This window comes from Ailuropoda melanoleuca, chromosome 14 (assembly GCF_002007445.2).
Source record: "Ailuropoda melanoleuca isolate Jingjing chromosome 14, ASM200744v2, whole genome shotgun sequence".
Classification (NCBI taxonomy): domain Eukaryota; kingdom Metazoa; phylum Chordata; class Mammalia; order Carnivora; family Ursidae; genus Ailuropoda; species Ailuropoda melanoleuca.
The window spans coordinates 8,409,676-8,427,870 of record NC_048231.1 but is presented as its reverse complement, the minus strand read 5'-3'; the positions used below and the strand labels follow the sequence as shown (position 1 = coordinate 8,427,870).

At 39.3% G+C, this 18,195-nt stretch overlaps 1 protein-coding gene across 14 annotated transcripts in view; it reads right to left on the bottom strand.

The window, feature by feature from the left end:
• Nucleotides 1-13,949, bottom strand: part of GPHN (gephyrin) — a 609,565-nt gene extending 595,616 nt beyond the window's left edge. For 5 of the 14 annotated variants that reach the window (XM_034642050.1, XM_034642054.1, XM_034642049.1 and 2 more), the window contains exon 1: nt 13,139-13,202. In XM_034642050.1, the coding sequence (XP_034497941.1) occupies nt 13,139-13,202 (64 nt within the window). Of the gene's footprint in view, nt 1-13,138 lie in introns of all 14 variants that reach the window. The other 9 variants (XM_034642043.1, XM_034642056.1, XM_034642052.1 and 6 more) reach the window with 5 other exon arrangements.
• Nucleotides 13,950-18,195: the final 4,246 nt, after the last annotated feature.

Genomic DNA, 18,195 nt, shown 5'->3' with positions numbered 1-18,195 from the left:
GGCAGGTGGTAAGTGATTGGGGGAAAAATACATATATATATATATATATATATATATAAACACACAAATATATATATGTATATACAATATATTACATATATATGTATATACAAATACAAAATAAAAGAATTAATTTTCACAATATAGATTATTATAGGTAACCACTACTTCTACAGAAAAAAACTAAAAGAATAAATGTAAGGGTCTTCCATAGACTTCCAGAAGATCATTTGCAGGGGAAAAACCACAATTTCCCAAAGAAGTGAATTTTGGTATGCCTTGAAAAAGTGTTCCATTCTCAAAAAGTTTTAGAAACACTAGACTAGGGGCGCCTGAGTGGCACAGCGGTTAAGCGTCTACCTTCGGCTCAGGGCGTGATCCCGGCGTTGTGGGATCGAGCCCCACATCAGGCTCCTCAGCTACAAGCCTGCTTCTTCCTCTCCCACTCCCTCCTGCTTGTGTTCCCTCTCTCGCTGGCTGTATCTCTCTCTGTCAAATAAATAAAATAAAATAAATCTTTAAAAAAAAAAAGAAACACTAGACTAAATAAAGTTCAACAGGATCCACAACTGTAGTATTCTCACATCTTAAATATACCAATATGCTTCAATATACTATGAATCTCCAAAAGAAGGGATAGGTTATATAGAACTTCCCAAATTTACTTGAAAATAAAAACCTCTTCATACCATCCCTATTATAACATCTCCCAGAGAAGTGCTGCTAGAACAAAATTTAGAAAACAGTGGGAGAGGTTGTTTGTAGAAAAAAAGACTAAAGATCCATAACTGATCATAAATTTAAAATAAAGCAACATAAAACAACTGTTGTAAAAACTAGTAAAATCTAACTATTACATGTACACTACTGTTCTAAAATGTCCTTAGATACGCATTCATATACACAGCTTGAAAAAGTCAGTTAATTAACATGTCATTAGTCACTGCTGATATTAGGGAGCCCTGAATTTAACCCACTAATTCTCACACCTTACCTTGCTCCAGTTCGAATTTATAACTATCTGCCAGAGAACCATTTGCACTGAAGAAACAGGAGAAAGAGGAAAAGGGAAAGATATAATAAACTATATTCTTAGGAAAAAAAGAAACAAAAAGGCATAAGACTTCAGGGAACCTCTAGCAAAAGATTTCTCTGCCCAAGCACACCCTTCCCTTCCTAGAGCAGAAATTCCACTTCTTTTGAAGGCTTCCCTTTCCCCTTTCTATGTATTCTGGTGAGGCTACTTATTTAGTGTCCCACTCCCAGGCTAATCACAGTCCTCACTCTCCTTGTTATAATGAGTGGCTCAAAGATGGACATGTGAGCCAAGCCAAGGGGAAAGGAGCATCTACATGAAGGAAATCAGCTTGCACCATGCTCAGAAAAACAAAGCACTGAAATGGAGAATAAGGATTCATAATTAAGGGATGCCTGGGTGGCTCACTTGGTTAAGCATCTGTCTTCAGCTCAGGTCATAATCCCAGAGCCCTGGGATCAAACCCCATGTGGGGCTCCCTGCTCAGCAGGGAACCTATTCTCCCTCTCCCTCTTCCCCTCCCCACTGCTTGTACTCTCTCACTATCTTTCTCTCAAATAAATAAATAAAATCTTTTTAAAAAAAAAGAATTCATGATTACATTAATGCCCTAATCACACTGCTTGAGACCCTAAAGTCAGTTCCTCCTCTATATTCCGTGCCTATGTAAATTAATAACTTCCCATTTTAAGGTAAGCTAATTCTGAGCTTGGTATCTGTCATTTGCAATAAAAAGGTCCTAATCCACATATGTAATTCAATAAACATACCTCAAAAGAACATGTAAAGATTTAAAAAGGGGGGGGGTAATATTAATTACAATTACTACATTCCTTTTGGAAGGCAAGTTTGTAATTTCCATCAAAATTATAAAATTCATACACCATTGACCTAAAAATTATACTTATAGTCATTAATCTCACATTTAAAAACAAATCACAAATATGCAATGATAAATGAACAATGCTATGTCTACATTTGTCACAGTGAAAAATTTGAAATTCTGAGGATGATTTAATACCACACATCCTATGATGCAATATGATAGACCCATTAAAAGGAAAAATGTATTATGAACTTATTGCTAACATATGCCAAGGAGTATAACGTAGCAGTTAAGAGCTTACACTCTACGAAGAGACTACATGGGTTCAATTTGCAGTTCGGCCTTTAAATTTTGCCTCTTATCACAGTAATTTGGGCAAATTACTTAATCTCTCTGTGCTACAATTTCCTCAACTGTAATACAGGGATACTATTATGAGGATTAAATGAATTAACAGGCTCTATAACAGGCTGAGAAAAGTATTTCCCATTTGGTAAGCTGTCAACAAAGTTAACTATTATTTTCACTAATACGAAAAGATATCCAAGACATGCTAGAAAGGAAGGGAGGTGCAAAATACTATGTATAAGCAAAGGTCACAAATTCAAAGGACTATAGGGCTAGGCAGAGAATATAAATAGGTTAAATGGGAATTGTGATAAACTGGAGAATACATGCCCTATTTCCAGGGGACAGCAACTCTAACCAATTATAGTCATTGAGAAAGAGGCTGCACGGTCACTGAATCTTAAAAAGCAAAAAATGTGGGTTTATATGAAATATACCTTTTTTAAATGTTAGAAACATACTTTTTTTTTTTTTAAAGATTTATGTATCTATTTGACAGAGATAGAGACAGCCAGTGAGAGAGGGAACACAAGCAGGGGGAGTGGGAGAGGAAGAAGCAGGCTCATAGCAGAGGAGCCTGATGTGGGGCCCAATCCCATAACGCTGGGATCACGCCCCGAGCCGAAGGCAGACGCTTAACCGCTGTGCCACCCAGGCACCCCTAGAAACATACTTTTTAAAAAAGATTTATTTATTTTAGAAAGAGGAAGAGCGAGCATGCAAGTGGGGAAAGGGGCAGAGGGAAAGATTCTTCAAGCAGACTCTCTGATGAGCATGGAGCCTGAAGTGGGGCTGGATTCACAACCCATGAGAATTATGACCAGAGCCAAGACCAAGAGTCAGATGTTCAAACAACTGAGCAACCCAGGTGCCCAAGAAAAATACTTTCTATAAAAGCACAGAAGGACCCTAATGCAATGTGTATTGGTCAGTTATGGCCATTGCTAGGCCAATTTGCAAAACCTGGTGTAATAAATGCATGCTTGTATGTATTTATTAATAAACAAAAATAAAAATCTTAAAAATGATTAACACTAGAGAGAGACTGGGAAAGTAGAGTGATAGGGCTTAATTTCACACTCTACCTTTCTGTACTGTTACATATCTTACAACACAAATATTAAGTTTTTAAAACTCATTAAAAACATAATTAAGAATTTAGAAGCCGGGGCCCCTGGGTGGCTCAATCATTAAGCGTCTGCCTTCAGCTCAGGGCTTGATCCCAGCATTCTGGGATGGAGTCCCGCATCAGGCTCCTCCGCTGGGAGCCTGCTTCTTCCTCTCCCACTCCCCCTGCTTGTGTTCCCTCTCCTGCTGGCTGTCTCTCTCTCTGTCAAATAAATAAATAAAAATCTTAAAAAAAAAAAAAAAGACTTTAGAAGCTGTCCCACTCGCAACTAAATTCAAATGCAACTACTATTGTGGGGATATTAATTTTATCAAAGCATAATTTTTTAAATTTGCATTAGAATCAAAATTCGTGACTCCTCTAAGTGGAGGCAGAATAGGAAACCACATTTTTTAAATGCTTCATCTTTTTTTTTTTTTTTAAGATTTTATTTATTCATTTGTCAGACAGAGAGAAAGAGAGAGAGAGCAGAAGCAGGGGGAGCAGCAGGCAGAGAAAGAAACAGGCTCCCTACTGAATAAAAAGCCTGATGTGGGACTCGAGCGCAGGACCCTGGTGCATGACCGGAGCAGAAGGCAAACCAACTGAGCCACCCGCGTGTCCCTCATCCCTTTTTTCTGAAAACAGTACGTACCCTATTCAATTTCTTGTGTCCAAGATATCCAAAAGTTCTTAACCTGAATTAGATTTTAAAGATTAATTCCAAGCATACATTTTTCTTCGTGTTTAAAAACAAAAAACTTAACAGTACATTTCTATTTAGCACTCAGACTGTACTTGGTCTCTTCCTTTCACAAGTTTCTGCATATTAGCATTTTCAGCATCAGGCAGACACAATTACCCATGATCCTGAAATCTCAAAGTACAAAGAAACAAGTAAATTTCTTTGGGTCTTATAGTAATAACCATTCATCCTCTGATGCCTCAACCCAAAAGTGAAAACAATTATTCTTTAGACCTGCAAGTCTAACTGGATGTCCTATCATATATAATTCTTAGCAAGATTGTTTATGTGCTTCCCAAGGGTATAGTAGATTCGAAACTAGAAGATGAAGGGCAACTTAAAACAGTTGTAAGCATTAAATAACATGTGTCAAGTGCTTAGCACAAATACAACATATTTATGCCATGTATAGGCATTAAACCTGATTGAACAAAAAATAATTAAATTATGTTCAGTATATTCCTAGAAAGCAGGAAATATGTAATGGTTTAAAAATCTGAGTCAGGGGGCGCCTGGGTGGCACAGCGGTTAAGCGTCTGCCTTCGGCTCAGGGCGTGATCCCGGCATTATGGGATCGAGCCCCGTATCAGGCTCCTCCGCTATGAGCCTGCTTCTTCCTCTCCCGCTCCCCCTGCTTGTGTTCCCTCTCTTGTTGGCTGTCTCTATCTCTGTCGCATAAATAAATAAAATCTTTAAAAAAAAAAAAAAAAATCTGAGTCAGGGGCACCTGGGTGGCTCAGTCATTAAGCGTCTGCCTTCAGTTCAGGACATGATCCCAGCGTTCTGGGATCGAGCCCCGCATCGGGCTCCTCTGCTATGGGCCTGCTTCTTCCTCTCCCACTCCCCCTGCTTGTGTTCCCCCTCTCACTGCCTGTCTCTCTCTCTCTCTCTGTCAAATAAATAAATAAAATCTTTAAAAAAAAAAATCTGAGTCAAAAATGGCTTCACATGAAAATAATTTTGGTGTTTATACTTAAGTTATCTACATCAAAAATAAAACACAGAAGCACTTTTGCAACATAACTGAAGCATGAAATTTGTCAATATCCAACTTGACTAAACAGTGTCTTCCTATTAATGCTAAAATAAACTCCAAGAGGACAAGGACTGTATCATTTTTTTTTAAAGATTTTCTTTATTTATTTGAGAGAAAAAGAGAGAGAGAATGAAAGCATGAGAGGGGGGAGGGGCAGAGGGAGGAGGAGACTTTCTGCTGAGCGGAGCCCGATGTGGGGCTCAATCCTGGGACTCCAGGATCATGGCCTGAGCCAAACGCAGCCCCTTAACCAACTGAGCCACCCAGGCGCCTCTCAAGGACTGTATCTTATTCACTACTGAATCCCTTACTTTAGCACACAGCCTGGCACACAGTAGGTGTTGAATACTGAATACATTATTTCCTTTGTTCTTCACATTACCCCTATTAGATAAGCATAATTACCCCCAATTCAAAGCTAAGGAAACAAGTAAAATGTAATTAGGTATCTTGAAAGTGGCTGAGGCGGCTCAGTCAGTTAAGCGACCAACTCTTAATCTCAGCAAAGGTCTCGATCTCAGTGCATAGAACCGCACTGGATTCTATGCTGGGTGTGGAGCCTACTTTAAAAAGGAAAAGGAAAAGGGAAGGAAAAGGAAAAGGAAGGGAGGGAGGGAGTGATAGAAGAGGTAGAACTTTTTACTCCTATTTTATCTTATTTTGCTATTTTGATTATGAGAATTGACCTTCAAAATAACATTTTCAGAATTTATTCAACCTGTAAGTTTTTCATTTAAGATGACATTTTAAAAAATTACTATAAAATAATCCTCATACAGACTTGCCCATCAACTAAGAAACAATATATCAAATTTGATAGTATACAAATGTTACAAATACACATTATTAATACCACCCTCTTACCAGTAATATATAGAAAAATACTGAACCCCTTAACTGTCTTCTTAGTAATAACACTGAAGTTCTGATTTACCTGTTTCTGGGTAGCTGCTTCCTAAGCCACTATATAAATGTCACACCACCCAATTTGTTATTAGACATCTTCTATGCAATTACTTCATTAAGAGGTGCTATGACAAAATGGCACAGAAGTAAAGCACACAATCATCTGTTTCAAGAACTTTAAAATCCACTTTGACTAAGATGTTTACACATGAAGCTGTTAGCAAACTACATCAAAGCAACATATGATGAGGAAAGGAAGTAAAGATTATTGAATATAGTCTCCAAGTTAGACATATATGGTAGGCATTTTCACATACATTATCTCATTCTTAACAATTCTGTGAATTAAGTATTGCCATCTTCATTTTGGAGAAGGAAACTGAAATTCAAAGAGATTAAATGACTTCCCAAAATAAAGAGCAAATCTGGGTCTGAAATCCAAGTCTGTTTGACTCCAAAGTACTTTTTTCTTTTTCCTTTTTTTTAACTATACCTTGCAGCCTCCCACATATACATGATTATATGATTATAGGGTATAGACAACATTTATAAATACTGCAGGAAACAAAGAAACACATCATTGTAGAGGATAATTCTGTTGAGGAAGGGAGGCTTGAGTGAGTCTGAAATTAAGTGTAGGACTGAAACTACTGATAACAAAAAGAAGACTATTAAGGCCACAAAATTTCTAAATTAAAAAAAAAAATCTAAATATTGTTCCTTCAGTTTATACTGACAGGACTTAATCTCTGAAATTTTTATCTTTTCTTCCATTTCTTATTCTCTTGCTTTTTCTTCTGTATAATCTACCTCCTTACATAATGATTCTCATTATAGAGACAGAAAGTATTAACTAAGTCTAATATTCTATATTTCTCTTTCCAGCTGTTCAAGATGCTAAAGGATAGAAACATATTGCCATGAGAACTGAAAGTGATCTTAAAGAATGACTCCTTCTGGTTAGTGGTAAGAAAAGCTAAAAGAGAGAGTTATGTACTATTAAAACTTTACTGGCCAAACTAGCATTAGAAAGTGAGTCTTCTAAATGTTCTTCCCATGACGCAGTGCTCCTTAAATTTTTGGTGCCAAAGTACCAATAACAGAGAAGATTGATGAGGTCTGGAGTTATATAATGGATTCACTTGAAATTTTTTTGAAGTTTCTAATTTTATCTTAACAGGTCATGTGAATTCTACATCCTGTTCCTAATTTACTCATACTTATCTTAATATTAAGGTGATTTAAATTACATACTCTCAAAATAGACACTTCAAGAATTATTATGTTGGTTCCCACAGCTTAGATTCTAAGGCTTAGAATCCTTAAAAAGTATCCCTTGACACAATGTCATGCACCTGATATGAGAAGCAGGACACAAATTGTGTAATGCTCCTTTTTACCACATCTCATTTCCTTGCTCCTTTATTTTTCAAATTAGAAAACTTTTTAAAAGCATAGTAAAGTTTCATTCCATTCTTTCAAAATGCATACTTACTGGCAAAACTGTAAAAATTGTTGGGGTCATTTATTTTAATTACAAAACTTTCAAGAAATTTTACTTAATTAAAATTTATTAGTTAAATACAAATTCACTTACAAATTCATTAACCAACCTGGATAGACTTCTACATGAAGATACTTCATTAGACTTTTGCTTTTGGGTTGGTTACTCAAAAATTAAGTTAAGATTTCGTGCTGTCCATATTAACTACCGTTCCAATTACTTTTGAGCAGGTTAATAATCTTTTCTTCTTCCTTGGTATTTATCATCTCTGCCCAGATGTGAAGGAGAAAATCCCTCGTGGTTTTGTTACTTTCTTTTTTAGGATCTCTTTTTTTTTAACAGCTCAAATTCCAAATATGTTTCCTTGTTCTTCAATCCTATTTACAGGAAAAAAGTATAGGTTTTATCTATTTTACTTACAGTTTCAAAAAGCACCCTATTCACCTTAAATGGGAATCTATCACCAGTAAGAATAAAAACAGACTCTTACCCACCATTTCTCCCCAGCAACAAACTGCTGATTCTCCACCATACACCTCAGTTAATGTCAAATAGTCGTATGCGGTTTTAATATAGTTAAAACTCTTAATATGTAGCAACATATGTACTAATAATTTAGAAGTCTTTAGCCAGTGATGATAGTAGTATATGCATTAGAAATTAACAATTTCCTACTTCTGCTAAACATTTAATTCTCTAATACATTGGTTCCAACTAAAAATTCATGAAGGAATGGCCTAGTTTGAAACATAGGATTCTTTTTAACAATGATCATACAGATCAATATTGGTATGTTTGCCAGAACACACAATTCCATTTGGCAGGATTCAGATTTGGTTTGCAATACTAATTTGCCTACTTAATGACAACACCTATTCTCAAAACAAAGGTATATAAATCTTTATCAATAAATAGGCTTTTCAGAAAACAATATGAAAACTTACAATGTACAAGGATAAGCCTGAGGAATGAAATAAAAATAAATGCTTGAACAATTCTAGACTTATTTGATTATAATCTCCCTGGCCAAGATCTGTTTTTTTAATATTTTAAATGACTATTTATGAATGACTAAAATACTCCCTATATGTAACTAATATTTTTGATCCTCTATTTTAGAGTCTTTAATCTCTCTTATCGAGTCTTATATTTGTTCTAATATCTTTTACTGATTACAGATCTGCCGCTTAGTGCAATAAAAATGTGTATTACTAGAGCACAAAAATGGTTTTAAAATGCTCTTTCCTAAAAATTTGTATCTTTTTCTCATCTACTACTGTTAGTGAAAATTTAGGTAATGGATTATCATCTTTTAGCTAAGTGCTAAATACTTTGGTACTGAACATTAGCAATAGCTAGCTAATAACAATATTTAATAGCCAATGGAGTATCACCTATCTCATTCTATATTATATAAATGCATGTAATCGTTATTTTCCTGATGTTTTGGTGGAGCTCTTACAGTGGCAGAACTAGTGTGCTCCCTTAATAAACAGTTTTCTTTAGAAAAAGTAAAAAGTAGGGGCGCCTGGGTGGCTCAGTTGTTAAGCGTCTGCCTTCAGCTCAGGGAGTGATTCCGGTGTTCTGGGATGGAGCCCCACATCAGGCTCCTCCGCCGGAAGCCTGCTTCTTCCTCTCCTACTCCCCCTGCTTATGTTCCCTCTCTCGGTGGCTGTCTCTATCTCTGTCAAATAAATAAATAAAACCTTAAAAAAAAAAAGAAAAAGTAAAAAGTAGGTGAAAGAGACACATTAAAATATAATGATTCTGCTATGTAATTGTTAAAGCTGGCTCTAAGCATAATTACTACTAACGCTGGGGGAAGGGGGATCCTACAACAGCCCACATCTTGTTTCTAGCTTCAAAGCAGCAAATACCTCTTTATTTGCCTCATATTATGCATCATCACATTACCTTCACTCTCTAAATAGCAAGAAAAGTAGAAAACATCAGAAACACATATACCAAAAACTAGATCTAATGTCACCAAAGATCATATAACCTTCACTTCTAGCAAATCAATATAAGACAGTTATGAATAGTAGTATTGTTCTTCCAGATGGGGAATAACTGTCAACCTAAAATGTTTCCATGATAACCAATTTTTATATACATAAATGTTCCCATTTTCCTGATAAAAAGTAATTTGCATAACTAAAACAGCCATGTCACACTAATTATTATAATCTAATTTCCAAGTCCAAAACGATTCAAGATCGTCAAGCAAAAAAGAAATGTTATTGGGGCGCCTGGGTGGCACAGCAGTTAAGCATCTGCCTTTGGCTCAGGGCGTGATCCTGGCGTTATGGGATCGAGCCCCACATCAGGCTCTTCCACTAGGAGCTTGCTCCTTCCTCTCCCACTCCCCCTGCTTATTTTATGTTCCCTCTCTCGCTGGCTGTCTCTATCTCTGTCAAATAAATAAATAAAATCTTTAAAAAAAAAAAAAGAAATGTTATTGCTAAATACTGTCCTACCACTGTTTCAAAATTCTAATATTATTTGATGAGAAGTTTCAATAGACTGCATACATTTATTTGCAAAACTCATAGCCGAGATGAAGACTAAAAAAATCTAAAGATGAAAAATTTCAAAGTATAAATATTGTCTTCCAACAGATAATAAAAAATGTCACAAAGAAAGTCAACTGAAGACTTGGAGAAATGACAATACAATTTCACCAAAATACAAACAAATTAGAATGTGTGCATGGGTACACAATACTTTCAACCACCTTTGTAAAAAAAATAAAATACTTAGAATCACTATTATGAAACATGCAGGAGATATTTTATTAAATACGCCCTCTGCCTTTAAGAGAGCCACAAATTATAACGCATAAAATCATAATTTTAATTCAATTTTCTTAAGTATAAAATCATAGTACTTCAGTTCAATAAAGAAAAACTTTACATAGTAAAACTAAAAAACCTGAAGTTGAACAAGACACGAAATACACAATATAGGCTCATTTTTTGGTTTTTTTTTTCTTGCACAAAATTGCATGGAATATCAAGACCATAAATACTAAGCTGTCTATAATAAAATCCTCTAATTGCAGACTGAGGGCTGGTTCTCTTTCCTCTGATTCTTGTTTCCAGGCTCAATCATAGAAAAGACAATAACTTTTCAAGTAAAAACATCAGTTATTTCTGACTTCAAATACCCATTTTATCAGCATATCCAATTGTCCTCTATTACCACTTCTCCCAACTCGGTCAACTTCCTTTTTGTTCCTTCAGTTACATCCTTATTCTTGACCCTAGACCTTTCCCCCTAAACTACTGTACCTCATTTTCATGAGACAGCTTCTCCAGATTACCTTTAATTCCCCTGCCAAAGTTATCTTCTCTCCTTGACATTTTGCCTATGCCACCCACCTATTCCACCTAAGCTTTTCAAAGTCTTTGAGTTACATTTTTATTCTGCTCAAGAGCCTCATCCTCACAAACATATTCATTTATAAGGTTGCCACTGACTTTCAACTCCCCTTTAAAATGTGTTTCTTCTTACCTTTGGTAAATGAACCAAGTTCTCCCTTCAGGTAGTTATGTTTGTTCCTAATGCATTCTGGAATGGAATTCCTTTTAAATTTAGCCCTCAAACACACAGGTAATTTATTTAAACAATTGTAGCACAATAATTACATACACTGTTTCTTTAGTTTGCACATCAGTGTTATCCCTATTGGACTGTAGAGATAGAGATAAGGGGGGTATCTTTCAAAGCATTCTGTATATGCATCTACTGTGTTACTTGACCCAGGTTAAGATGAATTCACTAAATAAAACTATTAGGGAAAGCTTAAATGAAATATATATATATATATATATATATATTATATATATATAGCTTAAATGAAAGCTTAAATGAACTATATATATATATATTTCAATATATATAGTTTAAAACAGCTTTGACCCTTCATTTCCATGAACAGCTGAAATACTTTTATTTCTATAAAGCTTCACTACTACTACTCTATTAATAATTTTCAAAACCAGCTGGAATTTAAAGTTTAAGTTGAAGGATGATATGGGCTATACATTTTTACACTCCGCAATTAGATTCTTTGAAAATCAGCAATGTCAACTCCAAGAATTCTGAGACAACTGAATCTTCACACAAGGGTGGGGGGGGGGGGGGGGGGGGGGGGAGCTTACCCTCCCTGCAACTGGTTTAGACTAGTTTCTCTATCCCAGGGGCTTCTGATTAGGAAAATTAAAAAAATCATCATTAACAACTGGAAAGCATACCAGCGGCAAGGCAACCCTTTTACTTAAAAGGAAGGTGTGCCATGGGTATCTCCATTTCATAAAACTCAGAGCCAAATTAAGCTTAGCACTCAGTAGCTACCGACACAGATTTTTTTTTCTACCTAATAAAAGCAAGTCTCATTCAATTTAGTCCCTTCCCGAGCACCGTCTCAACCTGTCAGAATCTGACAAGAGAAAAAAATTAAGAACTGAGGGGCGGGGGACGGGGGAGACACAAGGATTCCCGTCTACATCTCTTCTTCTTCCGAAATCACATCAGTGTGTCTTGGATTTCCTTCACTCCAAACTAAGCCCTCAGATTCCAAATATAGTTCTTTAACCACCACCTCGCCACGGAATTACACATAAACCTTCCCAATTACAGAACCACAGCAGAAACCCCTACAAATTGGCATGCTATTCATCTCGGAAGTCATGCCCTGCAGCAACTGCCTATCGCCCAATTGAGGGATATTACCCAAATACAAGGCAACGGAATCAGACATGCAGAGCACACACAGCTTCTGCGAGGGAGGGAAACGAGACCCAGGAAAAGTGCGCTCCTCACAAGCCTTGGGACCATCCGGAGGGCGGGGGGAGTCCCGGAAGAGAGGAGGACAGAGGAGCCCAAGTCGGGGAATCCTACCCTCTCAAGTAAAAAGCCCCAGCCGCAGGGTGCACCCCGACCCTCTAAGAAAAGGAAGAGGCGGGCAGAGGGCCCTTTGCTCGGAGAGGCGAAATGCAGACACATTCCGAGGTCTGGGTGCAAGCGATCCCCCACCTCTCGGGAGAGACAAGGGGTGTCCCATGGGTGACTGAGGGGATGCCCCGCTGGCGAGGGGGCAGCCTAAGGCAGAGCAGAGTTTCGCCTGATATTCACCCGTGTCGGGTCCGGCTGGTGCCCAGGCAGGGCAAGCAAAGCTAGAGCGGCGAGGGGCCGCCGGGGTAGGGGGAGGGGAGGGAGGGGGTGGAAATGGGAATCCCCCCTCCCTGAGATGAGCATTAGCGGAGGAAGCGCGCCGGCCAGTCAGAACGGCGTGCTTCTGGCTGCGGAGCCGGGATCCCGCCGCCTGCACCGGCAGCAAGGAGCCCCGCAGCGCCCGCCGCACCGGTCCCTCAGTCCCCCGGGGCCAGGGACTTTTGCTGCGAAGGCACTGGGGCCTGACATCCCACGGGTCGGCTCCAGCTCCCGGGGGGCCCGCAGGAACACCCCAACCTCCGTTAGCTCTCAGCGGTTGTAAAACGCCCTCCCCCGTCCCCCTCCTCAGCCTTCCCTCCTCCCGAGGCCGCAGAGAAGAGTCACCACAGGCGAGAAGCCTGAGACTAGTCGGGGACAGCGGCCGCGGCGGTCCCGGACCTCCTTCCCCGGTTACCTGTGAGGACTCCGACACGGATTTGATGGTCGTGGTTAGTGAGGATCATTCCCTCGGTCGCCATGTTTCCCAGCGCAGTCACCGCACTGACAGGAGCCGGGAGAAGCCGGAGCCCGGAGCGCGCGGGCCGGGAGCGCGCTCGCCTCGGAGAGCGCGAGAGCGAGAGAGCCCGGGGAGCTTGCAGCAAGCAGAGGAGGGGGAGGTGGCCAAGCTCTCCGCGGCCTGCGCGGGGTAGAGGCCGGGCCGGGAGTGCGCGAGTCCGCGGAGGGGGGGGGCGGAGTCAGGGCGCGCGACCCCGAGTCCAGGTCGGAGGCTGCTAGCTGCGGCGGGGTGGGGGGGCGCGGTGGCCGCACGGGGAGAGCGCGCGGAGGCGTCCGAGTGAGGCCGTTGAGACACAGACCGCTGTGAAAAGCCCGACACCCAGACCGGCTAGATAGGAGAGTGAAGGGAAAGGAGTGCACACGCTCTGACGGCTGCGGGGGCGGACTCGGAGTTGGGGCGGAGCTACACCGCGAGGCGTGGAACTCGTGGAGAGTGAGGGGAGGTGTGAGAGCCCGGCTGGGGAGCGGGAAGGAGGCGGCCCAGCCCGAAAAGGGCCGAGGAACGCTCTAGGGCGCGCGAGTAGCGCCGGATTGGCTGGAGAACGCGGAGCGGGTACGCGCGAGACGCGAACGCAGCCTCGACCGAGCCTCAGACAGAAGCAATCCCCTGCCGAGCCAGCGCCTCGTTGTTATTTAGAGCCGCGGGGCAGCTCTTCGGGTCGCGGAGCCGCTCTCCCTAGAGGACGAGGAAAGGACTCCGCCTGCGGGGCCTGTCCTCGAAGCCCTGGGGCGCGGCCAGCCGACCCTCTGAAAGCGCTAGGGCACCTGGAAGTGGCTTAGAAAGCCACATGGTGGCAGAACAGTGGCCGCTAAGACCGGGAGCCCGCCGCGTGAAAGAGGAGTTATCCTGTCCCGCCTCACCTTCCCGCTTGCTTCCTCAGTCCGCTCGCCCTGCCGGAGGAGATCCGCTTCTCCTATGCTTTAGGATCCACATGACGATCCTCACAAGCGAAGTCGAACATCTTGAATGGGGATACCTGGCTTTTCTTCCTCCCGCTGCCCCCTGGTTTCGTGGCCTTACGCTTCATCACCACGGTCTCTTCTTTTAGATGAAAATCACCAATCGTAGAGAACGAGAAGAACATGTTCCTCTCCCCTAAACCACGATCGCAAAATTGGAAGTAGAACTCAGGCCGCGACAATTGAGTTTCGTGTCGGTATTTGTGGGATGTGAGATTACCATGAAAATAGCTTTTGTTGCCACTTACTTTCATGTATCTTTCAAAAATGTGTTATTAATCACCTGTGGCTATTTCACATCGGTTCCTAAGTTCCTTTCTTCCTAGCCCTTTCAACATCTGAATTTAAAAAATAATAATACACACACATTTTTTTTTCCTTCTGTTCTCGGCCATGGTAAAAATCTGGGAAGTGTAAGAATGAAAAGCGAAGTGTCAAAAATGTATAATCATCGTTTGTACACAATTAAAATATCAGTTAATTTGATGGGTTTTTTTTTATTGTGCCACTGGAACATGGACTTGTCCTCTAACTTAAATTTCATATTGTTTTGTATTTCATTTTAAATAATGAGAGTACAAGGGAGATGATGGATGAAATTGAGGTGGGATTTAAAAAGAAATTGTAAAATTTAAATTGAAGCCAGATCATAAAGTCACTTCCTTTAATAATCTATCACCATAGAGCCTGGTGGCCAACAGATTCTTAACTAGTTTCATATGAGAGAGAGGTGTGAAAATATGTCCAAGAAAATGGTTTATCTCAAACTAAAGATGAAGAGCAAATGGTTGGTTACATTGCTAACTTTCCAATCTATATTACCTATGGCATCCTCAAATTTGAAATGATTTTAAAATGTCTTGAATTTTTATAGAGAGAATTCTAAACCGGGCTACTAATAAACTAAGCTGGGGGATTTTAAGTTGCAGACTAAATAAGCACCCTTTAAGTGGTTGTCTAAATAAGCACCCTCTCAACTTAGAATATTCTGTAATTATTCATGGAAAGAAACTGATATTTTTGTTTTACAATAAATAACAGAAAACAAGCGACTTTAGACAAACCATAAGAGACTCAGTCTTAACTATAGGAAACAAACCGAGGTTTGCTGGAGGGGAGGTCCGTGGGGGGATGGCGTAACTGGGTGATGGGCATTAAGGAGGGCACTTAATGTAATGAGCAGAGCATAGGGTGTTATATGCAACTAATGAATCACTAAATTACCTCTGAAACTAATAATGCACTATATGTTAATTAAATTGAGTTTAAATTTTTAAAGAGGTAAAAAATTTGAAAAGATTTTTAAATAAAACAAGGGACTTTCTATATCTATAAAAGTAATAATGGTGAAATTTAATTGGGAAAGCTGAGAATTAACCCTAAAGTGTATGGAGGTTTGTTTGCCAGAACGACTAAAATTGCTGAAAAAAGTAATATTAATAGAACTAAGCTGAACAACTACTAATATGTGCTTGTTTTCCAACAATTTTCCTCAAATGTATTCATCTTTGCTGAATTTAGCAAGCTGTATCAAAATTTGCACGGCAAAATCTCGGTGACCTTACTGTCTAATGTGACTTTTCTTTTACTGCTGGTTATTGAATAAATATTGCAGTATGCACATGCTTTTTTACTCCTGTTTTATAGTATGACATTTCTTCAAAATTCATCCTGGAATCAAGCGTTATAATAAAATTTTTCAAACCAAGGTAAGAAGAGAGTAGCATTCCTGAATATTGACAGATGTCTCAGGAATATACTGGGGGAAAGGGAAAAACAAGAATTGAAAAAGAGTTTGTATGTAAAGAATTAGCAGTGCCCACGGAACTCTATTCTTAAGGTTTTAATGAAAACTACAGGAGTTTACATTAAAAATTAAAGCAAAAGTAGGTAAACACCTGGGTTTCATAAGGTTTTTCATTTGAAGATGAAAGTTTATCAGTAGAAATGAATTACTGTAAAGGTTGAATTTTTCTAATAATAGCATGTTTACACTTAGCCCTCCTAGTACTTTTGTTTTCCTGTGGTTGATTACAATTTCAGTATAAGGTAAAAGCTTACTGGCTTTTCTGAGGTTCAGACCTTCCTCATTGACATTAGATGTGAGCAAGAACAAATTTGGCAATAAATTATTCTTCCTCTAAATTTTATTCCATTCTTGCCTCTTTCCTGATAGGCTAACAGCCACAATTAAAACAGTCAATTAAAAATGGGTGCAACACTTTGAGTATATTTAATGCCATTGAATGGTTAAAATAGTAAATTTTGTTATGTGTATTCAGCACAACAACAAAAATGGGTGCAAGGTGAAATTATGGTTGATTTTAACCTATTATTTTCCCCAAAGGAAGCTTGATTATAGTCAAGATGAATTTTAGATTGGCTGAGTTAGGCAATGTATTAGTTCCTAGGGCTGCCATAACTATCACAAACTAGGTGCCTTAAAACAACAGAAATTTATTCTCTTGAAGTTGAAGTCCGGAAGGCTAAAATTAAGCTGTCAGCTAAGCCATGCTCCCTCTGAAAGATCTAGGGAAGAATTCTTCCCTGTCTCTTTCTAGCTTCTAGTGGTTGCTGGCAATCCTTAGCATTCCATGGCTTGTAGCTATATCGTTCCAATTGTTGCCTCCATCATCACATGGCCTTCTTGTCTGTATGTATTCTCACTTGCACTTCTTGTAAGGATATCAGTCATTCCATTTAAGGCCCACTATAATCCGGTATGATCCCAGTTTAATGAATTATATTTACAAAGACCCTATTTCCAAATTGGTTACATTCTGAGATTCTGAAATTGGGAGGGCACTATTCAAGCCAGTACAGGCAATGACAAAGGTTCAAAGATTTCTTTTAAAAGCTGGGATTTAGAAATTAGACACATGCTTAGAGAAAACACAGCTCTATAGTAGAGAATACTGGGAGAATGCTTTTCTCCACAAAAGCAGTTTTCTAAATTAGAATTTTTCAAAGTCTGGTGAAATAAATTTATACATTCCTACTAATGAAAGTGACATTTTGCTGTTAGTTTTGATGCCTTTGTTGTCTTTTAGTGAAGCTGAGCCACCACAGTTGTCCACGGAATTTGATGGCACTTATTTGAGAATAATTAGGACAATGTTTTCAAGTCTGCCATGTTTATAAAAATAAATTTGAACTTTTCCTTGGGCTTTTGATATTATACTTCTGCTGCCCAGATTTCTGCTTGAATAATTTGATGCCCTGGTCCTTTGTACTTTTTCTCACCCTTACTCTTTTCCTCTGAGGTCCCCAGCTGGAAATCCAGATGTATGAGATGATTTGGTTACAAGTGACTGATCCTAGCTTAAGCCAAAAGGCTCATGCAGCTATGAATTCCAGACATGTATATAGCTTCAGGGTTGGCTAGATTCAGGATCTGAAACCATGTCATCAAAACCTTTCAGCTATGCTTTCTCCTTTGTTGACTTACTTCTCATATTGATTCTTTCTACCTGGTGGCAAAGTTGGTATTGTCTTCTCTAAGCTATAGTTTAGATCAGTAGTTTTCAAGTTTGTTTGGAGATACCTGGAGATGCTAAGACCCTTTCTTGAGAGTCGTCAAGGTCAGAAATATTTTCGTACTAATATTAAGGCATTATTTGTCTTTCCACTCTCATTTTCTCATTAGATATGGTGGAATTTTTCCAGAGGCTAAATTATATATAATGATATCATCACTCTGACAGCTAATAGAATGTGTGTTTGTATATTTTTATATTAAAGTTTTGGGGGTGCCTGCGTGGCTCAGTTGGTTAAGCATCTGCCTCTTGATTTCAGCTCAGGTCTTGATCTCAGGGTCGTGAGATCAAGCCCTGTGTCAGGCCTTAGCACTGGGCATGGAGCCTGCCTAAGATTCTCTCTTTCCCTCACCCTTTTTCCCCACCCACTGCTCGCTCTCTCTAAAAAAAAAAAATTAATATGGTAAAAATTGGTAGATATGACCTACTTAAAAGTTCTTGGGAGTCCTCAATAATTTTT